Below are 24,416 nucleotides of genomic sequence, written 5' to 3'. Positions count from 1 at the left end.
AGAGAGAGACAGAGACAGAGAGAGAGACAGAGAGAGAGAGAGAGACAGAGAGACAGAGAGAGAGAGAGAGAGAGAGAGAGCGAGCGAGCACGCCAGCCTTGCTCTCAATTGGCGGACTCCCGTAACAGTTCATTGTCCCATGTATTATTGTCCCAGTAAATTCCTCCCATCTCATGACTTCCGTAAGTGTGCCACTCAGCGCTTTCGTTTGTCTCTGCACATATTTTACATATTAAGTTTTACGTCGTACTTATACACTGAGGCGAGAGAAGTCTTGGTGAACTAGACCCTACCTGATTTTATTGCGGGAAACTGAAAAAGTATATCCCTAAACAATTCCGACGTTTAATAATGGAAATTGCACCTCAAATATATATATGGAAGAGCCAAAGAAAGTGGTATAGGCACATGTACTCAAATACAGAGATACGTACACGTCAGGCTACGGCGTTGTGGTCGGGAACGTCTATATAACAGAGTGTCTGACAGCTGTTAGATCGGTTACTGCTGCTACAATGGCAGGTTATCAAGATTTAAGTGAATTTGAAAGTGGTGGTAGTCAGCGCACTGGCGATGGGGCACAGCATCTCCGAGATAGCGATTAAGTGGGGATTTTCCCGTACGACCCTATCACGAGTGTACAATGAATATCAGGGATCCGGTAAACACCAAATCCCCGACATCGCTGCGGCCGAAAAACGATCCTGCATGAACGGGACCAACGACGACTGAAGAGAATCGTTCAACGTAACAGAAGTGCAACCCTTCGGCAAATTGCTGCAGATTTCAACGCTGGACCATCAGCAAGTATCAGCGTGCGAACCATTCAACGAAACATCATAGATGTGGGCTTTCGGAGCCGAAGGCCCACTCGTGGACCCTTGATGGCCGCACGACAAAGCTTTACGCCTCGCCTGGGCCCATCAACACCGACATCGGACTCTTACTGAGTGGAAACGTGTTGTCTGGTCCGACGAGTCTCTTTTTAAAATTGTATGGAGAGAATGGTTGTGTACCGGCATGGAGACAACTTCAATAAGCCATGACCCTGCATGCCAGCAGGGGACTATTCAAGCTGGTGAAGGCTCTGTAATGGTATGGGGCATGTTAGTCGGAGTGATTTGGACCCCTGATACGTCTAGATACGACAGGTGACACTGTGGTGAAAGTGTACTATTTATCACAAAGGGAGACAGATTTTTATTTTTTATATTGAAATATATGCAAAATAAATTTTTAACATGGCTGGGCTTATGACCACCTAGGATATTTCAAAAAAAGTCCCATATTTTTATAGGAAATGTGGTTTCGGAAACTAGGAATAAAATACAAACGTATGAACCGGAACCAAAGCATTTGTTGAGATATGAACAATTGTGTCGAGAATACCATGTACTCAAAGTTGAGGGATTGTCTTGCTGATAGGGTACAACGCTCATTTCTTGTGCTTAGACCTTGACTGCGTTGCTGCCAGACATAGCGGTGACAACTGCCCCGTACATCAGCTACTTCGAGCGTATCGTTTTGAGATTATACAAGTAATATAGGTTGTAATTATATCGTCTTTTGCTACTGTAATAATAGACTACACGCGTCTCGCTTTACTTCAAAGTGGTCTGATTCTTTTATGCCTTGCTACATTGCTAATGTTCTTCTCCACATAGGTGTTCGATTGTTGTAGACATAGGTAGTGCTGGCATCATAAAAATTTATTACTGATTCAATGAAGAGTGGAGAATGCCAGTGAAATACTATTATTCCACCCGGGAAACGGAAGACATGGTATTCTGCTACAGTTTAGCCAACGGTGTTAATCAATACGCACACGTCATATAACCCAAATGGCTTCTTCGCTGCTACATTCTATCCGAAGAACAAAAAACAGTGATTTGCTGCAGCAGCTTGCAGACACAGGGTGAGTTGCAACGAGGGCAAGCAATCGCGTGAGACCTCGTACGGTTCGCATGGCAGATATAGAGGAATCAGTCTTGCGACGAGTAGAGCATGACCCGAAATATGTGTACGGTGAAATGAACGTATCCATATTACTTACCATCCATATTACTTACCCATATTCCTTATCGTATGCCATAGTTCTCAGCCTACAAGATAAACTGTAACTCTGGCAATGATTTAAGACGGGGTGCTGAAAATCTACGACATCCGTACAATATACATCAAAAAACTGCCACAGTAACCACGTGTGAATAGATGCAAGTCCTAGCGAAAATATGGAAAGGCACTAGGTATACTTTAGCATTAATGTGTGGGCAGGCATTGTGGCCGACAGGTTGCTGGGTCCATATGGTTCACCAGTTAGATCAACTGATACTGTTTACCGCCAGTTTCTGCACGACGAATTACTACTAGAGTGTTACCCTAGCAGAAACATATTGGATATGTTCATGCACGACGGTCTAGCAGCATGGCTTTCACGCGCATCTGATCCAAAGTTTCTTTCTGCGGAGATAATTAATACCATTGGTGTTTCCCAAACCCGCCGACATCGTGCGTACGTTACATGAACGTGTACCTCATGCATGTGCCTGCCGTGGTGGCCAAGCGGTTCTAGGCGCTGCAGTCGGGAACCGCACGACTGCTGCTGTCGCAGGTTCAAATTCAAATGGCTCCGAGCACTATGGGACTCAACTGCTGTGGTCATAAGTCCCCTAGAACTTAGAACTACTTAAACCTAACTAACCTAAGGACATCACACACATCCATGCCCGAGGCAGGATTCGAACCTGCGACCGTAGCGGTCGTGCGGTTCCAGACTGTAGCGCCTTTAACCGCTCGGCCACTCTGGCCGGCTGTCGCAGGTTCGAATCCTGCCTCGGGCATGGGTGTGGTGATGACCGTAGGTTAGTTAGGTTTACACAGTTCTAAGTTCTAGGCGACTGATGACCTCAGATGTTGAGTCCCATAGTGCTGAGAGCCATTTGAACCAGCCTCATGCATGTTACCAAATCAGGGGGCAATCACATATCTTCCTACGGGCTCCTGTTTTTCTGCGAAGGGGACCTGAGGAATTTATGAGAATGAGTGATAAAAATATTGATCACTTCCTGTTGTGCCAATAGATAGAAGAGTACCAAAGGGCAAAGTGGCCCGAATGTTAACGAGTATTTGTTTTCGGACGTATATTTGTAGTACCGTCCTTTCAAGTTAGTTTGGTACATTACACAGATATACAACTCGACCACAGTGTTGGCAGTTCGGATGAAATTCAAAGGAATGAGAAGGAATGATAAAATATAATGAAAAAATTTTTTGCACTTCAGATCCGTTATCTTTTCTTTGGCATTCTTTCTTTTTGTTCTGTCATTATAATGAATTCTCTTTTCAAAGCCCTTGTTTCTCACTTTATCTCCTTCTATTTCTCTACCAGCCCTACAACATTGTCTCGTTGCTTTTCTCTGTTGCTTCTTTTTCTCTGTTTTCTTTCGGTTTTCTCTAATTAATGTTTGACTTTTGGCAACTTATAAGTATTGTTTTTGGAATAACTGGTTACAGAGCAGCGTAAAGTGTACAACAGTGAACCATTTCCATAATATATGGCAAACGTGTATTGAGGACAAGAGGAAGAAAAGCCACATTTACATGACACTTTATGTTGCAGGCTGCAAAGAAAGCTCTGGTGGTCTGTGGAAGACATCTAAAACAAATACCCAGTTCCTTATCAAAAAGTACTTTAGATAGTGACGAAGGAATTTTACATAAGGAGCTAATGGAAAAAAATAAAGCTGTTTGTAAATTCACCTTGGACAAAAAAGACTGAGTAATTCTCCTGCTTTAGCACCTCTATCTGCAACTTACTGATCATAATAACTCGCTTTATGTGTAAATTATTATAGACATGAACAATCTCGCAGTTGTTCTGAGTAATTTGTAGATACATCATAAATTTACCTAGTGTGCTTCGCTGCTGCTCAGAGATAGTGTTAACAGAAATTGGGCTCAAATCTAAAGTAAGTCTTGTGGGATCACATGACTTTATTTGTTACCATTCGAATATTATATATATATATATATATATATATATATATATATATATATATATATATTGCAGCTATAGAGCTGACTTTTAAAAGTACAACAGCAGAACTAAGTTATTATCCAACAATAAAGAAAAGAATTTTGTCACCTGCAAGTCCTGTGGTCGTGAATTTTGGTCAGTTATGCAGAGCTATGGCTGTTAGGGTATGGGTACATGAGAACTTGGAGACTAGGAAAGACATATTCCACCATCATGGAACTTCTCTTAACAGAAAACACCTCATACCGTGAAGATTGTGACGACTTGAATGCTATTTAGAAAATCAGACAGCTGGACTTACGGGAAATACTTTAACTGAATAAACATAACTCAGAATGCCAGTTTAATTTTAAAATGATGAAGCATATTTTCCTTTTGCCGCTCTGTTAAATTAATTTCCAAGTATGCAAATTATAGATTAAAGTAATGAACCCAATTTAAATTTTTGTCTTTTGGTGTATGTAATGATTTCCGCTTACAATTAAAAATTTCTTTTTATTTTCTTTTTATTTTCTTTTTAAATGCAACGATTACTGCATAATGTTAAGTCTGTCATCATTACCTATCTTCTGTATAAGCGTTAGTAATATGTGTGTGAGCTGCACGTCATTTTATGTACCTTGCGATATTCTGTTGTCACCCGACGATGGTTTAAGCAGCTGAAATCTGGTCGTGATAAAATAATGTTAAACTGAAGATCAGGAATAAATTTCCTATGTAACATTATCATCATCTTCCGTCAAGCACCGACAGAAAATTCAGTTAATGCCAAAAAAATTTTTTTATTCAGAACTATTTTTCTTTTGAGAGGCTGTTGAAGGGCATTGAGTTCACAATTGTCTTTAACATATCTGACAGGCTTCAGCAAAATGTATTATAAAGCTTAATAAAGCCAAAGCGTAAAACATGGTGAATTAATTTTTTCGTCATGATTGTTCAATCTGCAATTTCCGGCAGGTGTATGAATTTGATTTTTATTAGAAGTTCTTGTACATCTTGTAAGGAGAACCTTGAATCTACTGTATTCACAGACTTTCCTCCACGGTCGTCGTGTCGTAATCAGAAAGGTAATGATTTCCAAAAGTCGATTCTCTTCTGGAAGGGTCCCTTCTTCACTTCCAACTTTTCACCTATACGTAAGTACTGCAGTTCTCTCCCAAACGTTACTTGCGGCCAGTGCAATGGGTCGTCATCCGGTGTTGGATTCCTGCAAAGTGCAGAGCAACTTACTTAGGAACTATGTCACAAAAAGTGCAGTAAATATTGCCATACATAACTAAACGCACTTAGCAACAAATAAAATAATAGTCGGTAAAAACGCAAGGCAAATGGGTGAGAACAATATCCACAAACAGCACGTTTTCAGAGAAGGCAGTCTCAGTTAGATAGTTCCAAAAGAAAAGAAAATATTGTTGAACATAGGATCCTTCACTAGAGTTATTACTACGAACCTCGCATGCAAAAGCTGTTAGCTGTTCTATTCTTAATGACCACAGAGCTGGAATAAGTGTAACACAAACAACAAAAACAATAGTTACGCACTGCAACAGCAACGCGTAGTACAAATGGGTGGAAAATCCATTGTAACAGTCGACTGGCAAATTTCTAGTTTCAGGATCGCATGCTTTAAGAAGCGGTGAATTGGGGCAGTTAGGTCTTACATAGTATTTATAAAAAACAACTGAACTTTGACAAGATGGAAAATGAAGAAAGGCAACATACTGAAAAAAAAAAGAGTGCAAGTCAGTCACTTCATTTATCAACAATAATATTTTAAGCTAAATGGACATATCATAACACAAATATAAGTAGAAGAGTAACTATGTCATTTCTAAAGTTTACTAAGGAGTCGCAGTAGTCCTGGTAGCAGTATTAATCATCATTACAGAAAATATTCGTAGTAGAGTAGCTTTGTCTTCCAGTCATTAGAGTCCGGAGATAACTCTATAGTCTAATGTGAGAGGTACGTAGTTTGCTGCAGTGATGACAGGTAGTCCCATATGAAGATTTACTCCCGGTGGTCCCTTTTTCTTTCCACGCCGCCTCTTATCAGTCGCTGTGTGTCTGTTGTTTTCTACAAAAGGAAGTGTCTCGTGATGGACTAGTGATCTCTAGGATGAACGGTCAAGGGCTGAGGTCTCCCAGCTGTTAACATATCTTATTGTTAGCCTTAATTAGGTCCATAACCCGTTTTCAGTCATCTCCCACACAGTGTTTGTCTATTGTTAAATTAGAGTAAAACATTTGTTTGGAAATGCGATTATTAGGCATACTGACTAGATGCCCTACCTATTGTCATTGATGTCTTAAAACTACAGCTTCTGTACTGGCTGTATGTCCCCGTTCAAGGATACTGACACTTGAAGGGCTATAATGCTAAAGAGACTAAGTTGCGGTTTTGCCACAATTGTGTTTTCTGCTTGTTAGGTGGTATGTGACAGGGCTTTTACAGAATAAAGGGGCTCTCTGCAATGATAGCTAATGTAGTTGCTACGAAGGCCAGTAGACGTCATGATAGCTAACTTCTGTGTGTTGTTCATACTAAATGGGTTAAGTGCAGAACGTGTGACAATAGTTGGTTGCACAGGACATGCACTTCCGTTTGCTCCTGTCGTTTTGCAGCCTGTCTCTTGTGTGTCTTCATTGGCGATAAAATGGATAGTGAAAACAATATGAATAATTCAGCAAAGGGAATTAACATAAAAAGTGACAAGAGGCCAGTTGGTGAAAAAAGCAAAGATGGGGAATCATTTTGTTCCCGATATTTTAATGAACGCCATAGAAACAGTTCGCCATAAGCAAGCGTTTAAATTTATTCACATGAAAAATTTTGTGAACTTTCAGCAAGCAGCTTATATGATGATTAACACAGTTAAGGTAAATAAGAATTCTGCCTCATGGATTAATTCAGATATATGTGGTAATTTAGACAAAAAAGGTATATGGTGAAGTAGGGGGATGGGACAGATGCTGGCGAAGAGAAGATTTCAAAACGATCATATTGAGTGATGTCAGTGTGCAAAAACATTATATTCAGAGAGGGTAAGAAACCTCAAAATTATGATGGAAATGCCTACCTGAGGCGCTCAGTCATACAGTGAATTGTGCCAAGACTGAACAGGAAAGTTATTACTAGAGTTAGAAATATTAAAAAGGGTGTTTGATGCACTTAGCCGGTGTAGCATTTCAGTGCAAATTTATTCAGAAAAATCAATGTTTCCTTGGTGTTTTTGGCTCATGCCAATCGATTACTTTCTTTGCTAAAGTCAATGAGCAAATGTTAAAGTGGAGTTAGTGCATATTTACGTTCACGTTCTTTGAATAAAGTACATTTTGTTACTTAGCCCCTTTAGTATGATAACCCTTCATTTGTTCCTCTGTTTTGGCATATTATATGCAGAACCCTTCCCATGCCTCGCTGGTGATATTGTTAAAGCTCTTTTAGATGTCGCCTGCAGCATGTTAAGGTTCAGACCCATAAAACAACTGAATCGCATGCCAGGTTTTAGTTGGATGAGCCATGATTGTCAAATACTCAGATCTTAATCTGACAGAGGATACTGTAGCACGATTAATTCAGTATTGAATTTCCAAATCTATAATTGTAGCATGTCAGGTGCTGTTAACAGCGATGTGTATCATATTTACCTACATAAAAATGGTTGTTTGTCAATCTGTTCGCAACGTATGATCCCGTAAAGCAACGGCTCGTTTTGCTCGCGGTTTTCTGCAAAATAATCAGTATAACTTTTCCAGCAACAAAGTGTCGGTTTTCTTTTGAAACCGATGGTGAGAAGACGATGATGAACTTTTCGAGATTACGAAAAAACCTCACTGGCTTGCGAACTTACAATTTTGGCAGCAAGAACCATTGACGCCAATGCGATCAGCATGAATAAATAGCGGTTGAGTCTGTTTCCCACGAATCGTTTGACTGCGTCGTGAATGTGGACGGTATTTGAAACATCTATATCAACGCCCGTGCGCAGCTGACGGTATTAATATAATTCTAATTTCGGTATTTGAAACTGTCCAACTGGGTTTTTGTATTCGTTGGATCTTCCCGGTGTCCCACACCGCATATATCGTCATTCGAAATCGGGGAACCAATAATTTTTTTGCCCAACTTTGATCCATTTCGATTGTACAGTCGAACCAGGCTCGTCGTCAAAGAACTTATGCCGAATGATACTTGGGCGAAAATTCTGAGTGGTAAGTCAAACGGAGAAGATGTGCTCATTTCATGCTTTCTTTTCATTCTCTCCGACATAAAACTTCATTTCAAACGACTACTGTTCCCCGTTCGCCTCGTATTCTCAGATGACTAGCAGCAAAGCGCAGAGTTAGTTGCTTCAAGTGTGCGTATTAAATATGGAAAATTTGTGCTTTTTACGATGTCAGTTATATGTAGCGTGCTCTCGATTGGGAGAGCCGAAAACTTGTTATTATCGTTTTGCACAAGACGGTAAGATCAAAAATGTTGTGTTACCCCAAAGCACTTAAGTAAACTTATTCACATATCTGTATAACGCAATGATGAATAAATTATTCTTTTATTTATTTTTTACGTATTTAAGTGCTTTGTTTATGTGTATCTACTTCCAATAAATAACAAAACATTTGGTAGAGCAATTGCTATGCATGCCGGTATTAATTAATTTACTATATAATTTGATTTGCATCGCAGTTGAATGTAGGAGGGCGCGCAGAAAAGTAATGGCTCCGAATTTTTTATGTTCACTTTATCTGTATTCCATGGAAAATCCAGTTTACCATGGAAATAGAAAAAGAGGCAAACTTCCTTTTTTTGACGTCTTAGATCGCCATGGGCCCTACAGCTCGTTTATCCACAACGTATATCGCAAGCCAACGCATGCAGATTTATACCACCGTGCCTCCAACTGCCACCATCCCTAGAAGAAGAACTGACGAGATCAGTACTCAAGTGCACAGGGCACACTCCATATCTGACGAACAAAGTCAGAGGGCAGAGCCGCGGCACCTGTAATCCCTCTTCCTCTAGAAGGATATAGTAGTCGACAGATTCGGACGGCCCTGCGACGCAAGAGCCCCGAGAATGACAGGGATGCCAAAAACACGAGAGAATAAGGAAAGGATACCACTTTCATAACGTTTGATAGCATATCGTTAAACGTTGGCAGACTACTGCGGAAGCATCAAATAACACCACTTTTCCGCCCGCCAGGGATTTACGAAACTCCGCTTGAATGTGACGACAAAACTTATGTTGGACAAACGATCACACAATCAAAGATCGATATACAGAACATGAGTGCCACACCAGCTTATTGTAGCCCAACAAGTCTGCAATAACAGAACACTGCATTGAAAATGACACAAAACGACGTACTAGCAAATGAAAGTCCTGCCCACCATCGAAAAATTTTGAGACTCTATTTAAGAAGAAGTGATTAAAATCCGTGTGCGAATGATAATTTAATCAACACGGACATGGGTTTCCAATTGAGCAATCTATACGGGAACCAGTACTAAGCTCGGTCAAAGTAGAACGCGACATCCGGACGCGAGATGCGACGTGGACGGCGGGCGGAGGCAACCTCGCTTCCACCACCACAGCAGCCCCACTACCATTACCGTAGCAGTACGCCGCCCATCTCATCCCCCCCCCCCTCCTGACAATTCCGAGCACGGCACGTGGCCGGTGACGTCTGAACTTATACCGCCAGTTCGCAGAAGTCACATTATTCCATCAGCTAGATGATGGCGAAATGGGTTTTCGCCGAAATATCGTGGACCTTTGACGACCGGAGCTGGCAGTCACCCGAGAACCTTAGAAGCAGAGTATACGCCTGGAAAACATCAGATCACGTGAGCAGTTATGTTTCTGAGAACACCAACATGACATTGGAGATTAGACAAAATTAGTATAAGTATCGGTAGAAACGAAATTAATATTTATCGCCTTTAAAAATGAAATTGAAGACATTAGTTGAATTTCAAAAGAACGTATAACAAGAATGAAGAACGAAAGGCTAAACGTTACCAACTAAAAACGAAGATAATGGAGAAGTCTAGGCAGACGGAAAGACCGATAGCTACCTGACAAAGCACACGCCACTTTCCTGAAATGAAGAATAGCTAAAATGGTTCAAATCTCTCTGAGCACAATGGGACTTAACATCTGAGGTCATCAGTCCCCTAGAACATAAACCTAACTAACCTAAGGGCATCACACACATCCATGCCCGAGGCAGGATTCGAAACTGCGGCCGTTGCGGTCGCGCGGTTCCGGACTGAAGTGCTTAGAACCTCTCGGCCACAACGAATGAAGAATAGTTTAGAGAATTATCGTCATCAGAATCACATAGAAGGCAAAACTGGATGAATGTCAGAAATATCGGATGAGCTGTCTAAGGTTTCGCCCTTTTAAATTTCCATTAGAATAGGAGGCTAGAAAGCAAACCTGAAGACATATTGGTTGAATATTTGGTTAAAAAAAAGTAAAAGTAACGCAGAATAAGTCTCAAATAAAATAATGAAAGGAACGAAAGAAACAAAGTAAATTGCCAATCCATTTTTGTTCTTAGATATAGCTTTACTGACACTATGAGTAGTAGTAGAGATGAATAAGTTGGGAGCAGATCAAAAGCGAAATAATTAAATGGTAATTTTAGAAGTTTTGTCTATAGCACGTACAGTCATGCTCAAAAGTATCCGAACGACCTGAATTGCATTTCGCCTGATTCGCATGCAACCCACATAACGCAGCTGTCTAGCAGGTCCTCTAATTGCTCGTTGGTACAGTCGTTTGACTATTGAAAATGATTACAAGAAGTCACCACTAGAAAACACTGCTCTGTATCGAAATAACTCAAGATGTAAAGTAATACCACGATACTAGAAATATCAGGGAATACCTTATCACTGATAAGACTGTGATTAAGGCTTGTAAGCTCACATTTATTACAATAAATGACATACCTGAAATGCTACCACTCTCATTATTACGTCAGATAGGTAATGCACGTAGTAAGTTCATCGTATTCATGATTTCCTCTTCAAAGTAGCATACCATACTTGTTATTTAACACAAAATAACATTAAAAATTAAAGCTATTCACAAGCAGCTAGTTGAGAATATGTATGAACTTCAAATGACACGACGAGCCGCCTCGTTCTGCATATGGATTCAAACCCAGGTCATGCAGACTAAGCAAAGGTTTCGTGACTGACGGAAACTAAAAGTCATTCCTGATTAAGCATACAGAGAGTGATATACCTCGAATTTAGACAGTATCAATTAGCAAATATCAACTTTAAATTACATAACGTAAACATTTTTAACGGACACGAATTCCTACCCATCTATTGTCCCTGTTAACGAAATACAAGAGATGTTAAATATTGCTTCTTCACAAGTAGCTTACTTGAAATGCCGTGAGGTAAAGCTTCATGTTGGACAGGGATTGGAACCCAGAACCTAATCGGATTGTTATCGAAGCACAATCAACTGTGACATATCGGATTTTCTCGGCAGTAGCTAGATGTTTTAACTGAAATGACGAGACAAAACATTACTGATTTCCTTCTCAGGACTCCTACCCGGCACCTATCGCTGTTATATTCTAGAGAAAACGAACGTTAAATGTGGGTTTGTTACACCAGCAGCGACATATGAGCATGTTTGAACTAGAAGTAATATGACGAAAAGTTCAGTACTGACTGAGAATCGAACCCCACACATATCGTTGCCGACTACACACAAAGAGACGTCAGCTACCGAATTTTTCTTTACCAGCAGCTCGGAATAACATCCTTGAACTTACAGTGACCTCTCAAATAGTTCTGTATCTCACTGGGAGTAAAAAACGTCAGATATCGTTAGTGTTGACAACGATTGAAAATGCATTAAAAATCAAAATTATTATCCACCAGCAGATAGGTGTTCTCATGCTAGAGCTTGACAATACATAATGAAAAGTTTAGTGCCGGGCCAGGATTAGAACCCATTCAAGCGCAATATGTGGAGATGTTGAGGAATCTGCAGTTTTGAACAAACAACAAATTGTAGTCGAGCTGTATTGTTACGATGGGATCAAATTCCGCGTTAAGGGCGGTCTGAGTTGCATTCCAAGTTCAGAACCAATTTTATCAACAAACAGAAGCTCAAATAAAAGATGGAATAAGGGTCCTGTGACCATACATAGCGTTTGTTTCGTCACTAGAAATAAATAACTAGTATAAGAAAGGTTACTAGTGATAGAGTTCCCACATTTCGCCACTCCTGACTTTATTGTGGTTCAACCTAACGTCTACTTGTTAGAGAAGGAATATCATATTTAATGTGATTTTCAGACAACAATGCCTTTATACCTTCTTCTCTTGGCCTAGCCAGAAGAGAATAGAATCTGTCTCTCCCTATCAAAAATCATGGGCAGAAGTTGTAATCGAACCCAGACCAGCATCATAGTAAACTACCATTAATCCAACAGACCACCAAAACCTCTTCTCAGAGGCTCATATTTCTATCATAACACTGTTGCGGCACACTCGGTGAGAATTCTGACACACAGGCTTCCTGTAGTGGTTTGCAGCATGTTCAGTACATTCATTTACTTGGTTCACCGAATCGCCATGAAGTAGCTGCCTCGGCTACCCAGTGCGTACATTGGACTCTATTTTGTAATCACCGAAATAAAATCACGTAACTGCCACCTACACAGAACTGCCAACAGTGTAGAATGCAGAAACATAAATAGGAAGTGTTCCTTTCATTTGAGCTACTCTGATGTGCTATCTGTTTGTTGAAAACGTCGGGCAGTGCAAAAGAAAAGCTATAACTGTCTGGCTCTCAGAAGTCCAGATCCAGCCATATGCATTATCTCACAGCAGTGTGGAATGCGGAAGTTCTGGAGTAACTGTTGTTGACCTCTGGAGGTACTGTAGCTACGTGACAGCTAATAGCGTAACGATAAGCCTCGTGCTCCGTAGATAAGACATCGCGAGTTGTAGTACATTCGCTGCTACATTTTTAAAAACTCAATTCTGCTGTCTGCTGAAGTTATCAATTTAATGGAACTTTGAACATAATTCCCTTAACTTCTCAACCCAAAATACTCGCATGTGGAAAAAGGGCTAACTTCTGCGACATTTAGTTCTTTTCAGGTTTAATAGACGGCCAGACAGCAGATGCATCTTGAAGCTTTTGTATTATGTATGGGGAGAGCACATCATGCCAAAATAGCCAGAAAAGTATTTTCTACATTATCTGTCGTCTGGTAGTGGCATTTTACTCTTCTTCAAACCTTGTTTGACAGCTTTAACTCAGAACAAGTTTTCTACCTGCATGTAATCAATAAACTGCATGTGCATTGTCAGACTGTTATAGATAACATCACAGAATTCGCATATATCGTTGATGATTAATATCTCTCTCATGTTTAGTATTGTTTTAACAACACTAAAAGAAATCTTACGAAAATTGTGCACTGTGTTATAAGAAATGAAATGAAACTACCCACAATAACCTTGCGACGAAAGTAACTGCATGTGCATTGTCAGACTGTTATAGATAACATCAGAGAATTCGCATATATCGTTGATGATTAATATCTCTCTCATGTTTAGTATTGTTTTAACAACACTAAAAGAAACCTTACGAAAATTGTGCACTGTGTTATAAGAAATGAAATAAAACTACCCACAATAACCTTGCGACGAAAGTCTGTTTTAATAAAACTGTGTATCTGTACACAAGTGTGCCTCTATCGGCACGAATTAGTAATATACTACTGACTTAGATTTCGATTGGGTCGGTGTTTAATTGGTATGCTGTGTCTTACTCAACAAGTATGCAAATGTGGCATTTCATAAGTAAAGTTATGTATTCCTAGAAACCCAAAATTTGCTTGTCAGCAGCGGAAAGAGGCGTTACCTGTTGTGCAGCATTGTAAGATTTTCACCACTGCACTATGAGCGGAAAGTATTTTCATATCGATGTTTGATCTGACTGCTTGTAGCTCTTTCACAGAAGGGATAAAAACGTTACAGTCAGCGATACTGGAACCGCGAACGATAACACACGCTTTATCACAGGTCAGCACGTCACCACAGAGCTAGCGAGAAGGTACGTGTTTGGCTAATAGTGGCTAGAACACACAAACTGCTATTTAAAAGACGAGATTAGTTGCTATTTCCACGTGCATCGACTTTCCTGGGCTGAAAACTGTAAATTTACAATCTTTTGTTACACCTCAAGCGATAATAACTCAGATTATTCAATAGAAATGACAGGAAAAATCAAGTGAACTTTGAGGCTTAATTCCGTGCACACAAGGAAGCAACTCGTCGATCAGAGTTGCCAGACATACCATGCCTTGTTGCCCAATCTCAGTTACAATACCAGCAGGAAGAAGAGCAACCGATGTGATCTTACAGCGGGCTGGGAAGTGACCATAGCTGGTGTCTCAAAGACGCGGCTGCTATGGCCTGGAATACGTAATGCGTCTGATTCGCATTTCTGTAACTAGGTTTAGGGACTGGAGCGTAGTTACTAATAATACTCAGAACTCAATGCAAACTAAGCATCATAAATCAGTAACTCTCATATTTATTCCACAAGATTTCGGGATTGCAGCCGGATCTCGTCGACTTCTTTCCACGATATTTCGGCTGACAACCTTACAGCCATCTTCAGGCGAGTGTCTGACACTGGAGATTGCTAGTTTTTTTTCTTTATTGTGATTTCATTCCCCTGCCCCATATGGGCAGGGGAGGGCTGTCAGCAGCACAATCCGCCGCTCTTCAGCCGAGTGACACGACAACTAAAACAAGAAAAAAATAATACATACATAAGGAGATAAAAAAGGGGAACATAAAACAGAGTAAGGGGAGAAAATGGAGGTAAAAAGACATGGACATGTAGACGTTCATGGGGGACAGTTAAAAAAGTCACCAGAAAGTTAAAAAGCACCGTTAGCGATTCTTAAAACACAGAGAAGACACTGTATGCTCACGCACAGGTTAAAAGTTGGCCACATTATTAAAAACACTCCGAAACAACACACTTAAAACCCACTTGGAGCACACATGACGAAGAATAAAACTACCAAGTGGGACCTGGAGAGGATGGAAAAGGAGGGGAGAGAATGGGGCAACTGGGGAAGCGGCGGGATGAAGAGAGGAGAGGCAACCGTGGGTTCACGAAGAGGCAGGAGACACATGGGGCAGGAGAGGAAAAGGGAAGACAGGGCAGGAGGGAGCGCAGAAACACTGAAAGAAGGCACAAGAGATGGAGGGGGAGTAGGAGGGGAAATCCGCTCAGAAGGAGGGAGGGGGGGGGAGAGGGAGCCCGGAGGAGGAGGCAGGAAGAGGGGCTTAGAGTTGGTAGGAAGGGTAGATGTCAGGGCGAAGCTCATCATCTGGGAGGGGTAGACGGTGGAAGTTGTGTTGGGAAAGGAGATGGAGGGTGTGGAGATGGAGAGAGGGAGGGACACAACGGTAAAGGCGCGGCAACTGGTTGGGAGTGGAGAGGAAGGGAGACACCAGGGGATGAGGGGGATCGAGGCAGCGGACAATATATAGTGTGCGGATGTGTTCAAGGAAAAGGAGAAGGTGGGGGAAGGGGATGAGGTCATAGAGGATGGGCGTGGGGGACGGAAGGCGGATGCGGAAGGCGAGGCAGAGTGCATGGCATTCGAGGATTTGGAGGGCTTTATAGAACCGGGGAGGGGCGGAAAGCCAAGCGCTGCTGGCATAACAAAGGATGGGGCGGATCATGGATTTGTAGGTGTGAAGGATGGTGGAAGGATGCAGACCCCACGTCCGGCCGGACAGGAGTTTCAGGAGGCGGAGGCAGTTGTGAGCTTTGTTTTGGATGGTAAGGAGATGGGGAGTCCAGGTGAGGTGGCGGTCGAGTGTGAGGCCAAGGTATTTGAGGGTAGGAGTGAGATGGATAGGACGGCCATAAATGGTGAGGTAGAAATCATGGAGGCGGAAGGAGCGAGTGGTGCGGCCTATGATGATCACCTGGGTCTTGGAGGGATTAACACGGAGGAATCACTGGTTGCACCAATCGGTGAATTGGTCAAGTGGGTTTGGAGGCGGTGTCATCAGCGAACTGGAGAAGATGAACAGGAGGGGGAGGTTTGGGCATATCAGCAGTGTACAGGAGATAGAGGAGAGGGGAAAGGACAGAACCTTGGGGCACGCCGGCAGAGGGGTAGAAAGTACGGGAGTTGGAATTGTGGATAGTCACATAGGAGGGACGATGGGAGAGGAAGGAAGCAACGAGATGGACGAAGTTGATGGGGAGAGCATAGGTCTGGAGTTTGAAAAGGAGCCCGGGATGCCAGACATGGTCATAGGCGTTCTGGAGATCAAGGGAAACAAAGATAGCAGAGTGACGGGAGTTAAGTTGGAGGGAAAGGAGACTGGTAAGGTTAAGGAACTGGTCATCGGCAGAGAAGGAAGGCCGAAAGCCACACTGGGTAAGAGGAAGGAGGCGGTGCTGGTTAAGGTGGCGGTGGATACGGCGAGAGAGGATGGCCTCAAAGACCTTACTGAACATGGAGGTAAGGCAGATGGGACGATAGGAAGAGGTAGCAGAGGGGGGTTTGTTAGGCTTAGGGAACAGCAGGACATGGGAAGTCTTCCACAGGTCAGGGTGAAATCCAGTGGAGAGGAGGACATTGTACAGGGTAGCAAGGACAGACAGGAAGGATGGAGGGGATTCCTTGAGGTGATGGTAGGTGACGCCATCATGACCAGGGGCGGTGTTGCGTTTGGAGCGGAGGACGAGTGTGATGTCTTGCGTGGTGATGGGAGTGTTGATGTCTGAGGGGGGTAACCGATCCAAGTACTGGAAGCTAGGGGCGAGTGGGGGGACAGAGGTGTCAGTGCGGTCAAGGATGGTGGGGAAGAGGGAGTAATCAAAATGGGGATCGTCAGAAATGGAGAAGACCTCGGATAGGTGGGAAGCAAAATGGTTAGCCTTACTGAGGTTGTCAGGAAAGGGTCGATCGTCATGGAGGATGGGGTAATGCGGGGTGGGATGGCTACCAGTAAGGCGGTGGAAGGCTGACCAGTACTTGGAGGAGTTGACAGGGAGGGTGGAGTTGAGGTGTGTGCATGTCTGACGCCAGTCGTGGCATTTCTTTGCTGTAAGGAGGTTCCGGATATGTCGCTGTAATTGCCGGTGGCAGGTGAGAGTATCCCAGTCACGAGTGCGGAGGAAGGAGCGGTAGAGCCTGTGGGATTCACGCAGGAGAAGGACGGCCTGTGGAGGAAGCGTAGGGCGGTGAGGGTGGATGAGTTTTGTAGGGGCATGAGCCTCCACAGCATCAGTGATGGTCTTCTGCAGGAAGGAAGAGGCATGGGTGATGTCATCAGGGTTGTAGAAAGTGAGGGGGTGGCTTTCGACCTGTAAGGCAATGGATTCCCGGTAGGCATCCCAATTGGCACAATGGTAGTCATGGACAGACTTTGGAGGGGCAGCTGGGCGGGTGGCTGCAGTGGCGGGACGGGTAGAGGAGATGGTGAGAAGGACAGAGAGATGGTCACTACCGACGGGATCGAGAACATCAACGGCAATGCGACCAAGGAGGTTGGGGGAAGCGAGGATAACATTGGGGGTGGAGTTACTTTCTGGACGGGTGTGCTGTGGGAGAGGAACAAGGTCACCATGGAGGGTGGCAAGGAACTGATGCCACCGCCGAAGGGTGGAAGGGTCACGGCTGTGGATGTTGAGGTCAGCGGCGATCACATAGGTGGAGAAGGTATGGTCAACATGGGGAATGAAGTCAAAGGGGAGAGGAGCTGCGGGGCGGATATAGATAGTGGCACAGGTGACGGTGAGGGAGGGAAAAAATAGGCTGAGGAGAAGGTGTTCGGTTGGGTCATTGAGGAGGGGTTGTGGCCGGACAGGGAGATGCCTAAGGTGGCCTATAGCGACCCCGCCTCGGGCTAGGGGAAGGGGATTGTCAGTGCGGTGAAGGAGATAAGGGGAGATGCAGACTACATGGTGGGGTTGGGGGAAGGTTTCATTAAGGATGAAGGAGTCAATCTGGTGCTGGGAGAGGGTATGCATGAAGAGGTATTTGTTTGCAGGGAGGGAGCGAATGTTGAGGTGGAGGAGACGATACTGTTGACGTGCCATGAGGTTGGGAGTGGGAAGGGTTCGGAAAGGGGAGAGAGTGGCTTAAACGAGGGTGTCTAGGCGGGTGAAGGTAAAGTAGGCCTGGTTGTGGTAGTATGTGGCGTAGGTGTTTAAGTGGAAAACTGAGCAGGCGGCAGGGGAAATCTGCTGGAGTGTGTGGGGGCGCTGGAAGGGGTGGATGTTCTGCAGGACGACGGTGAGGAACCGGATGATGTCTTCTGCTGTAGGGGGAGGGCAGAGGGAATTGTTAGGGTGGATGGGTGGGTCAATGGGGCGAATGGGGACAGTGAGTTCAGGGTTGGTGGGAGGGGGCTTGGCTTTGCATTTGGAGGAATAGGTGGGGTGAGGTTCATTGCAGGTGTTGCAGGATGGGGGGAAGGCGAGGTTGGGACACTGTTTGAGGAAGTGGGAGGCTTTACAATGGGGGCAGGTGGGTGGGTTCTTGCAGTCTTGGGTGAGGTGGTCATTGTACAGAAGACAACGCTGGCAGCGGTAGGATTGAGGAGAGGAACGGGACGGGTCAACAGGGTGGCGGCAGTTGAAAATCAGGGCTCCCTGCGTGAGGAGGTGGTCAATGGAGGAGGCAGACTCTGTAAAGATATGCATGAGGAAAGTAGGGCCAGAGGAGTTGTAAATACGGTGGGCAGAGCGGACTTCCAGGGAGGGGTAGGCATTCTGTTCCGCCAACACCTCAGCCTCCGTGACCACAGGGCTGAGTTTTGTGATGATGGCAGTGAGGGTCGGCGGACGACGAGGCGGTTGGGGTTGCCGAGGAGAGGAGGATGTAAGGAATGGGGTGAGGGATGTGTGGGGCCCAAAGGTGATGCAGGGAAGGCGCCGGAGGAGATCAGTATGGAAGGACGGAGAGGAAGACTTGATGAGAACAGAATCTCTGCGAGGGATAAGTTGGGTGATGGGTGCACTGGGGATGTACTTCCGGATTTCAAGGGTGAGGGTGCGGGCATCCAGGAATTTCGGATCAGGGTTGGCTAGGACAAAGGTATACAGGGAGGTGGCTGGAGAGGAGGGAGGTGGGGTGGTATCCATAGCGGGGTCGGTGGGAGGTGGGGCGGGCAGTGGCTTTTTGGATGAGGGAGTAGAGGAGAGGTCGCCACTGGGCCGTTTGGAAGATTTTTTGGCGGGTGTTGCCTGGGAGGAGGGATGAGGGACTGGATGGATGGTGAGGTGGTGGGAGGCAGGGCCCTCCTGTGAGGCAGTAGCACAGGATGAGAGGGTAGGGCGCTCCGTGGCGACGACTGTGGCGCGGCGGGCGGAGACTCTGGCAGGGGAAGCAGTGGTAGTCGCAGGGGGGAGAGGGGGAAAGTCGTCTCGGAGGGCGACAGGAGCGGGAGGGGGGTTGGGAGCAGGGACAGAGGCAGGAGCGGGAGCAGCAGCAGGGGCAGGAGCAGGGGTAGGAGCAGGAGTGACGTACAGGTGGGGATACAGTGATGGAGAGGAGATAGATGGGGAGGAGACTGTGAGTAGGGGAGTTGCATGAGACGGGTGAATGCGAGAGGAAGCACTCCATGACGTTACGGTGGGGGCAGGTGAAGGAGAGGTGTAGATGATGGTGGTAGTTGGGGCGTCCATGATTGCAGGCGGCAGCGAACACCGAGAGACGGCGGCAGCGGCGGCGGTGGCAGAAGCGGCGAGCACCGAGAGACGGCGGCAGAAGAAGCGGCGAGCACCAAGAGACGGCGACAGCGGTGGCGGCGGCAGAAGAAGCGGCGACCAGGCGGCGGCGGCGGCAGAAGAAGCGGCGAGCACCGAGAGACGGCGACCAGGCGGCGGCGGCGCCGGCGGCGGCGGCGGCGAACAGACGACGGCGGCGGCGGCGGCGGTGACGCCGTGCAGACGGGTAACAACGCGACAGGCACAGTTGGGGCTCTTCCACGTCGAAGATACACCCTGAGAGTAGCCCAGGCAGTGCGAGTCCTCGATAAGGAAGTGAGGGAATCCAACCCTCGAATCTCGAGATTGCTAGTGCAAATCGCTCTATTTATACGTAAAAGTGCCGCAAGACGCGCATGCGCAAGTTACCGTTGCATTCGCGCCACCTGTCGATTCCAAGGCCCTCTACAATATTACTGCATCTATGGAGCACAAACGAATGCGTGATGCAAGTAAAACATGCACGCAGACGTGTCCAAAACAATAAAATGCAAAATTTCAATATTAAAATTAAAATTACTTGTCGCTCGACATGAACATGTGGTTCATGGTGTGGGTTCCTGTAGTCATGTCCTAGTTCATGAACCATGGGCAACGTATGAGTGGCCAAGTAAGTGGTCCCGACAGTCGGGATACCAGTTACTTTGGAATAAGGCTGGGCATCTCGGACATATTCTGAGCCATGGTCACCTTTGTGCTCATACGGCAAAGACTACCAAATCCACCGGTTAGTCCCTCAGCCGTTAGGGGTAAAACCCAATGGGACTCAGGGCAAGTAAGGCTAGCAACCTGCTTCCCTGGTACTTTAAATATGATGCTGGCAACAATCAGAGCAAAATGCCTCGGACCTTTGGAGGTGACGGAGTCCCACCTCTAACTGACAAACCAGGGACTCCTAAGATATGACTTGGCAAACAAATGGTAATGAGATGGAGAGCTATTAATATCAATGGGGGCTACTCTGGGAAGAAGGTAGAGCTGGCAGAGGCTGCAAGTAAGATGGGGCTGGACGTTTTAGCTGTTAGTGACATTCGGGTAAGGGGTGAGAAAGAAGAGGAGGTGGGAGAATACAAGGTCTACCTGTCAGGAGTCAAAGCAGGAATAGCACAATGGGGTGTAGGGCTTTACATCAGGAAAGAAATGGAACCCGGCGTAGTTGCAGTAAGGTATGTAAACGAACGACTGATGTGGATGGATTTGACAGTGTCCATATGTAGGAGGATAAGAGTGGAGAAACTTCAGGATAAGGAAATCAGGCACAAGTACATAACAGCGATCTCAGAAAGGTACCAGTTAGTTGAATGTAGTCCATTACAGTCATTGGAAAAGGAATGGACAAGGTACAGGGACACAGTACTAGAAGTGGCTAAAGAATGTCTTGGAACAGTAGTGTGTAAAAGTAGGATGAAGCAAACATCTTGGTGGAATGATACAGTCAAGGCAGCCTGTAAAAGGAAAAAGAAGGCGTATCAAAAATGGCTACATACCAGAACCCAGGTAGACAGAGAATGTTATGTTGAAGAAACAAACAAAGCCAAACAGATAATTGCAGCAACCAAGAAGAAATCATGGGAAGACTTTGGAAACAGGTTGGAGACTATGGGTCAAGCTGCTGGAAAATCATTCTGGAGTGTAATTAGCAGTCTTCGAAAGGGAGGTAAGAAGGAAATGACAAGTATTTTGGACCGGTCAGGAAAACTGCTGGTGAATCCTGTGGATGCCTTGGGCAGATGGAGGGAATATTTTGAAGAGTTGCTCAATGTAGGTGAAAATGCGATCAGTAATGTTTCAGATTTCGAGGTAGAATGGGATAGGAATGATGATGGAAATAGGATCACATTTGAGGAAGTGGAAAAAATGGTCAATAGATTGCAGTGCAATAAAGCGGCTGGGGTGGATGAAATTAAGTCGGAACTCGTCAAATACAGTGGAATGTCAGGTCTTAAATGGCTACACAGGATAATTGAAATGGCCTGGGAGTCGGGACAGGTTTCATCAGACTGGACAAAAGCAGTAATCACACCACTCTTTAAACATGGAAACAGAAAAATTGTAACAACTACAGAGGTATCTCTTTAATCAGCGTTGTGGGTAAAATCTTCTCAGGTATTGTTGAAAGGAAAGTGCGAGTATTAGTTGAGGACCAACTGGATGAAAATCAGTGTGGGTTTAGGCCTCTTAGAGGTTGTCAGGACCAGATCTTTAGCTTACGGCAAATAATGGAGAAGTGTTATGAGTGGAACAGGGAAGTGTATCTATGCTTTATAGATCTAGAAAAGGCATATGACCGGGTTCCTAGGAGGAAGTTATTGTCTGTTCTACAAGATTATGGAATAGGAGGTAAACTTTTGCAAGCAATTAAAGGTCTTTAGATGGATAGTCAGGCAGCAGTTAGAGTTGACGGTAAATTGAGTTCATGGTTCAGAGTAGTTTCAGGGGTAAGACAAGGCTGCAACCTGTCTCCACTGTTGTTCATATTATTTATGGATCATATGTTGAAAACAATACACTGGCTAGGTGAGATTAAGATATGTGAACACAAAATAAGTAGTCTTGCATATGCGGATGACTTAGTTGTGATGGCAGATTCGATTGAAAGTTTGCAAAGTAATATTTCAGAGCTAGATCAGAAATGTAAGGACTATGGTATGAAGATTAGCATCTCCAAAACGAAAGTAATGTCAGTGGGAAAGAAATATAAACGGATTGAGTGCCAAATAGGAGGAACAAAGTTAGAACAGGTGGACGGTTTCAAGTACTTAGGATGCATATTCTCACAGGATGGCAACATAGTGAAAGAACTGGAAGCAAGGTGTAGCAAAGCTAATGCAGTGAGCGCTCAGCTACGATCTACTCTCTTCTGCAAGAAGGAAGTCAGTACCAAGACTAAGTTATCTGTGCACCGTTCAATCTTTCGACCAACTTTGTTGTATGGGAGCGAAAGCTGGGTGGATTCAGGTTACCTTATCAACAAGGTTGAGGTTACGGATATGAAAGTAGCTAGGATGATTGCAGGTACTAGTAGATGGGAACAATGGCAGGAGGGTGTCCACAATGAGGAAATCAAAGAAAAACTGGGAATGAACTCTATAGATGTAGCAGTCAGGGCGAACAGGCTTAGATGGTGGGGTCATGTTACACGCGTGGGAGAAGCAAGGTTATCCAAGAGACTCTTGGATTCAGCAGTAGAGGGTAGGAGGAGTCGGGGCAGACCGAGGAGAAGGTACCTGGATTCGTTTAAGAATGATTTTGAAGTAATAGGTTTAACATCAGAAGAAGCACCAATGTTAGCACTGAATAGGGGATCATGGAGGAACTGTATAAGGGGGGCTGTGCTCCAGACTGAACGCTGAAAGGCATAATCAGTCTTAAATGATGGTAGTGATGATGATGATGATGATGATGTCGCTCAACATGTCAGAAGCCATAAAAAGTTTTCTTTTGGTTGATATTAAAGAAATCAACGGGTCCCAGGCCTTATTCAATTGAAAGCCACCATCACGATTAATGAGATTGTCCGCCAAACGTACACTCCTGGAAATGGAAAAAAGAACACATTGACACCGGTGTGTCAGACCCACCATACTTGCTCCGGACACTGCGAGAGGGCTGTACAAGCAATGATCACACGCACGGCACAGCGGACACACCAGGAACCGCGGTGTTGGCCGTCGAATGGCGCTAGCTGCGCAGCATTTGTGCACCGCCGCCGTCAGTGTCAGCCAGTTTGCCGTGGCATACGGAGCTCCATCGCAGTCTTTAACACTGGTAGCATGCCGCGACAGCGTGGACGTGAACCGTATGTGCAGTTGACGGACTTTGAGCGAGGGCGTATAGTGGGCATGCGGGAGGCCGGGTGGACGTACCGCCGAATTGCTCAACACGTGGGGCGTGAGGTCTCCACAGTACATCGATGTTGTCGCCAGTAGTCGGCGGAAGGTGCACGTGCCCGTCGACGTGGGACCGGACCGCAGCGACGCACGGATGCACGCCAAGACCGTAGGATCCTACGCAGTGCCGTAGGGGACCGCACCGCCACTTCCCAGCAGATTAGGGACACTGTTGCTCCTGGGGTATCGGCGAGGACCATTCGCAACCGTCTCCATGAAGCTGGGCTACGGTCCCGCACACCGTTAGGCCGTCTTCCGCTCACGCCCCAACATCGTGCAGCCCGCCTCCAGTGGTGTCGCGACAGGCGTGAATGGAGGGACGAATGGAGACGTGTCGTCTTCAGCGATGAGAGTCGCTTCTGCCTTGGTGCCAATGATGGTCGTATGCGTGTTTGGCGCCGTGCAGGTGAGCGCCACAATCAGGACTGCATACGACCGAGGCACACAGGGCCAACACCCGGCATCATGGTGTGGGGAGCGATCTCCTACACTGGCCGTACACCACTGGTGATCGTCGAGGGGACACTGAATAGTGCACGGTACATCCAAACCGTCATCGAACCCAACGTTCTACCATTCCTAGACCGGCAAGGGAACTTGCTGTTCCAACAGGACAATGCACGTCCGCATGTATCCCGTGCCACCCAACGTGCTCTAGAAGGTGTAAGTCAACTACCCTGGC

The 24,416-nt window shown here is 45.2% G+C and overlaps 2 protein-coding genes across 2 annotated transcripts in view; both read right to left on the bottom strand.

The window, feature by feature from the left end:
- Positions 1 to 2,092, bottom strand: part of LOC126176182 (glutamic acid-rich protein-like) — a 6,630-nt gene extending 4,538 nt beyond the window's left edge. The window contains exon 1 of the mRNA XM_049923324.1: positions 2,070 to 2,092. Coding sequence (XP_049779281.1) covers positions 2,070 to 2,092 — 23 coding nt within the window. The remainder of the gene's footprint in view (positions 1 to 2,069) is intronic.
- Positions 2,093 to 4,860: 2,768 nt separating this feature from the next.
- LOC126176181 (juvenile hormone esterase-like) overlaps positions 4,861 to 24,416 on the bottom strand; it is a 126,308-nt gene continuing 106,752 nt past the window's right edge. The window contains exon 10 of the mRNA XM_049923323.1: positions 4,861 to 5,243. Within this exon, the coding sequence (XP_049779280.1) occupies positions 5,096 to 5,243 (148 nt within the window). The 3' untranslated portion in view covers positions 4,861 to 5,095. The remainder of the gene's footprint in view (positions 5,244 to 24,416) is intronic.

This window comes from Schistocerca cancellata, chromosome 3 (assembly GCF_023864275.1).
Source record: "Schistocerca cancellata isolate TAMUIC-IGC-003103 chromosome 3, iqSchCanc2.1, whole genome shotgun sequence".
Lineage (NCBI taxonomy): Eukaryota > Metazoa > Arthropoda > Insecta > Orthoptera > Acrididae > Schistocerca > Schistocerca cancellata.
Note: the sequence above shows the minus strand (reverse complement) of the source record. Positions and strands in the feature narration are given on the sequence as shown.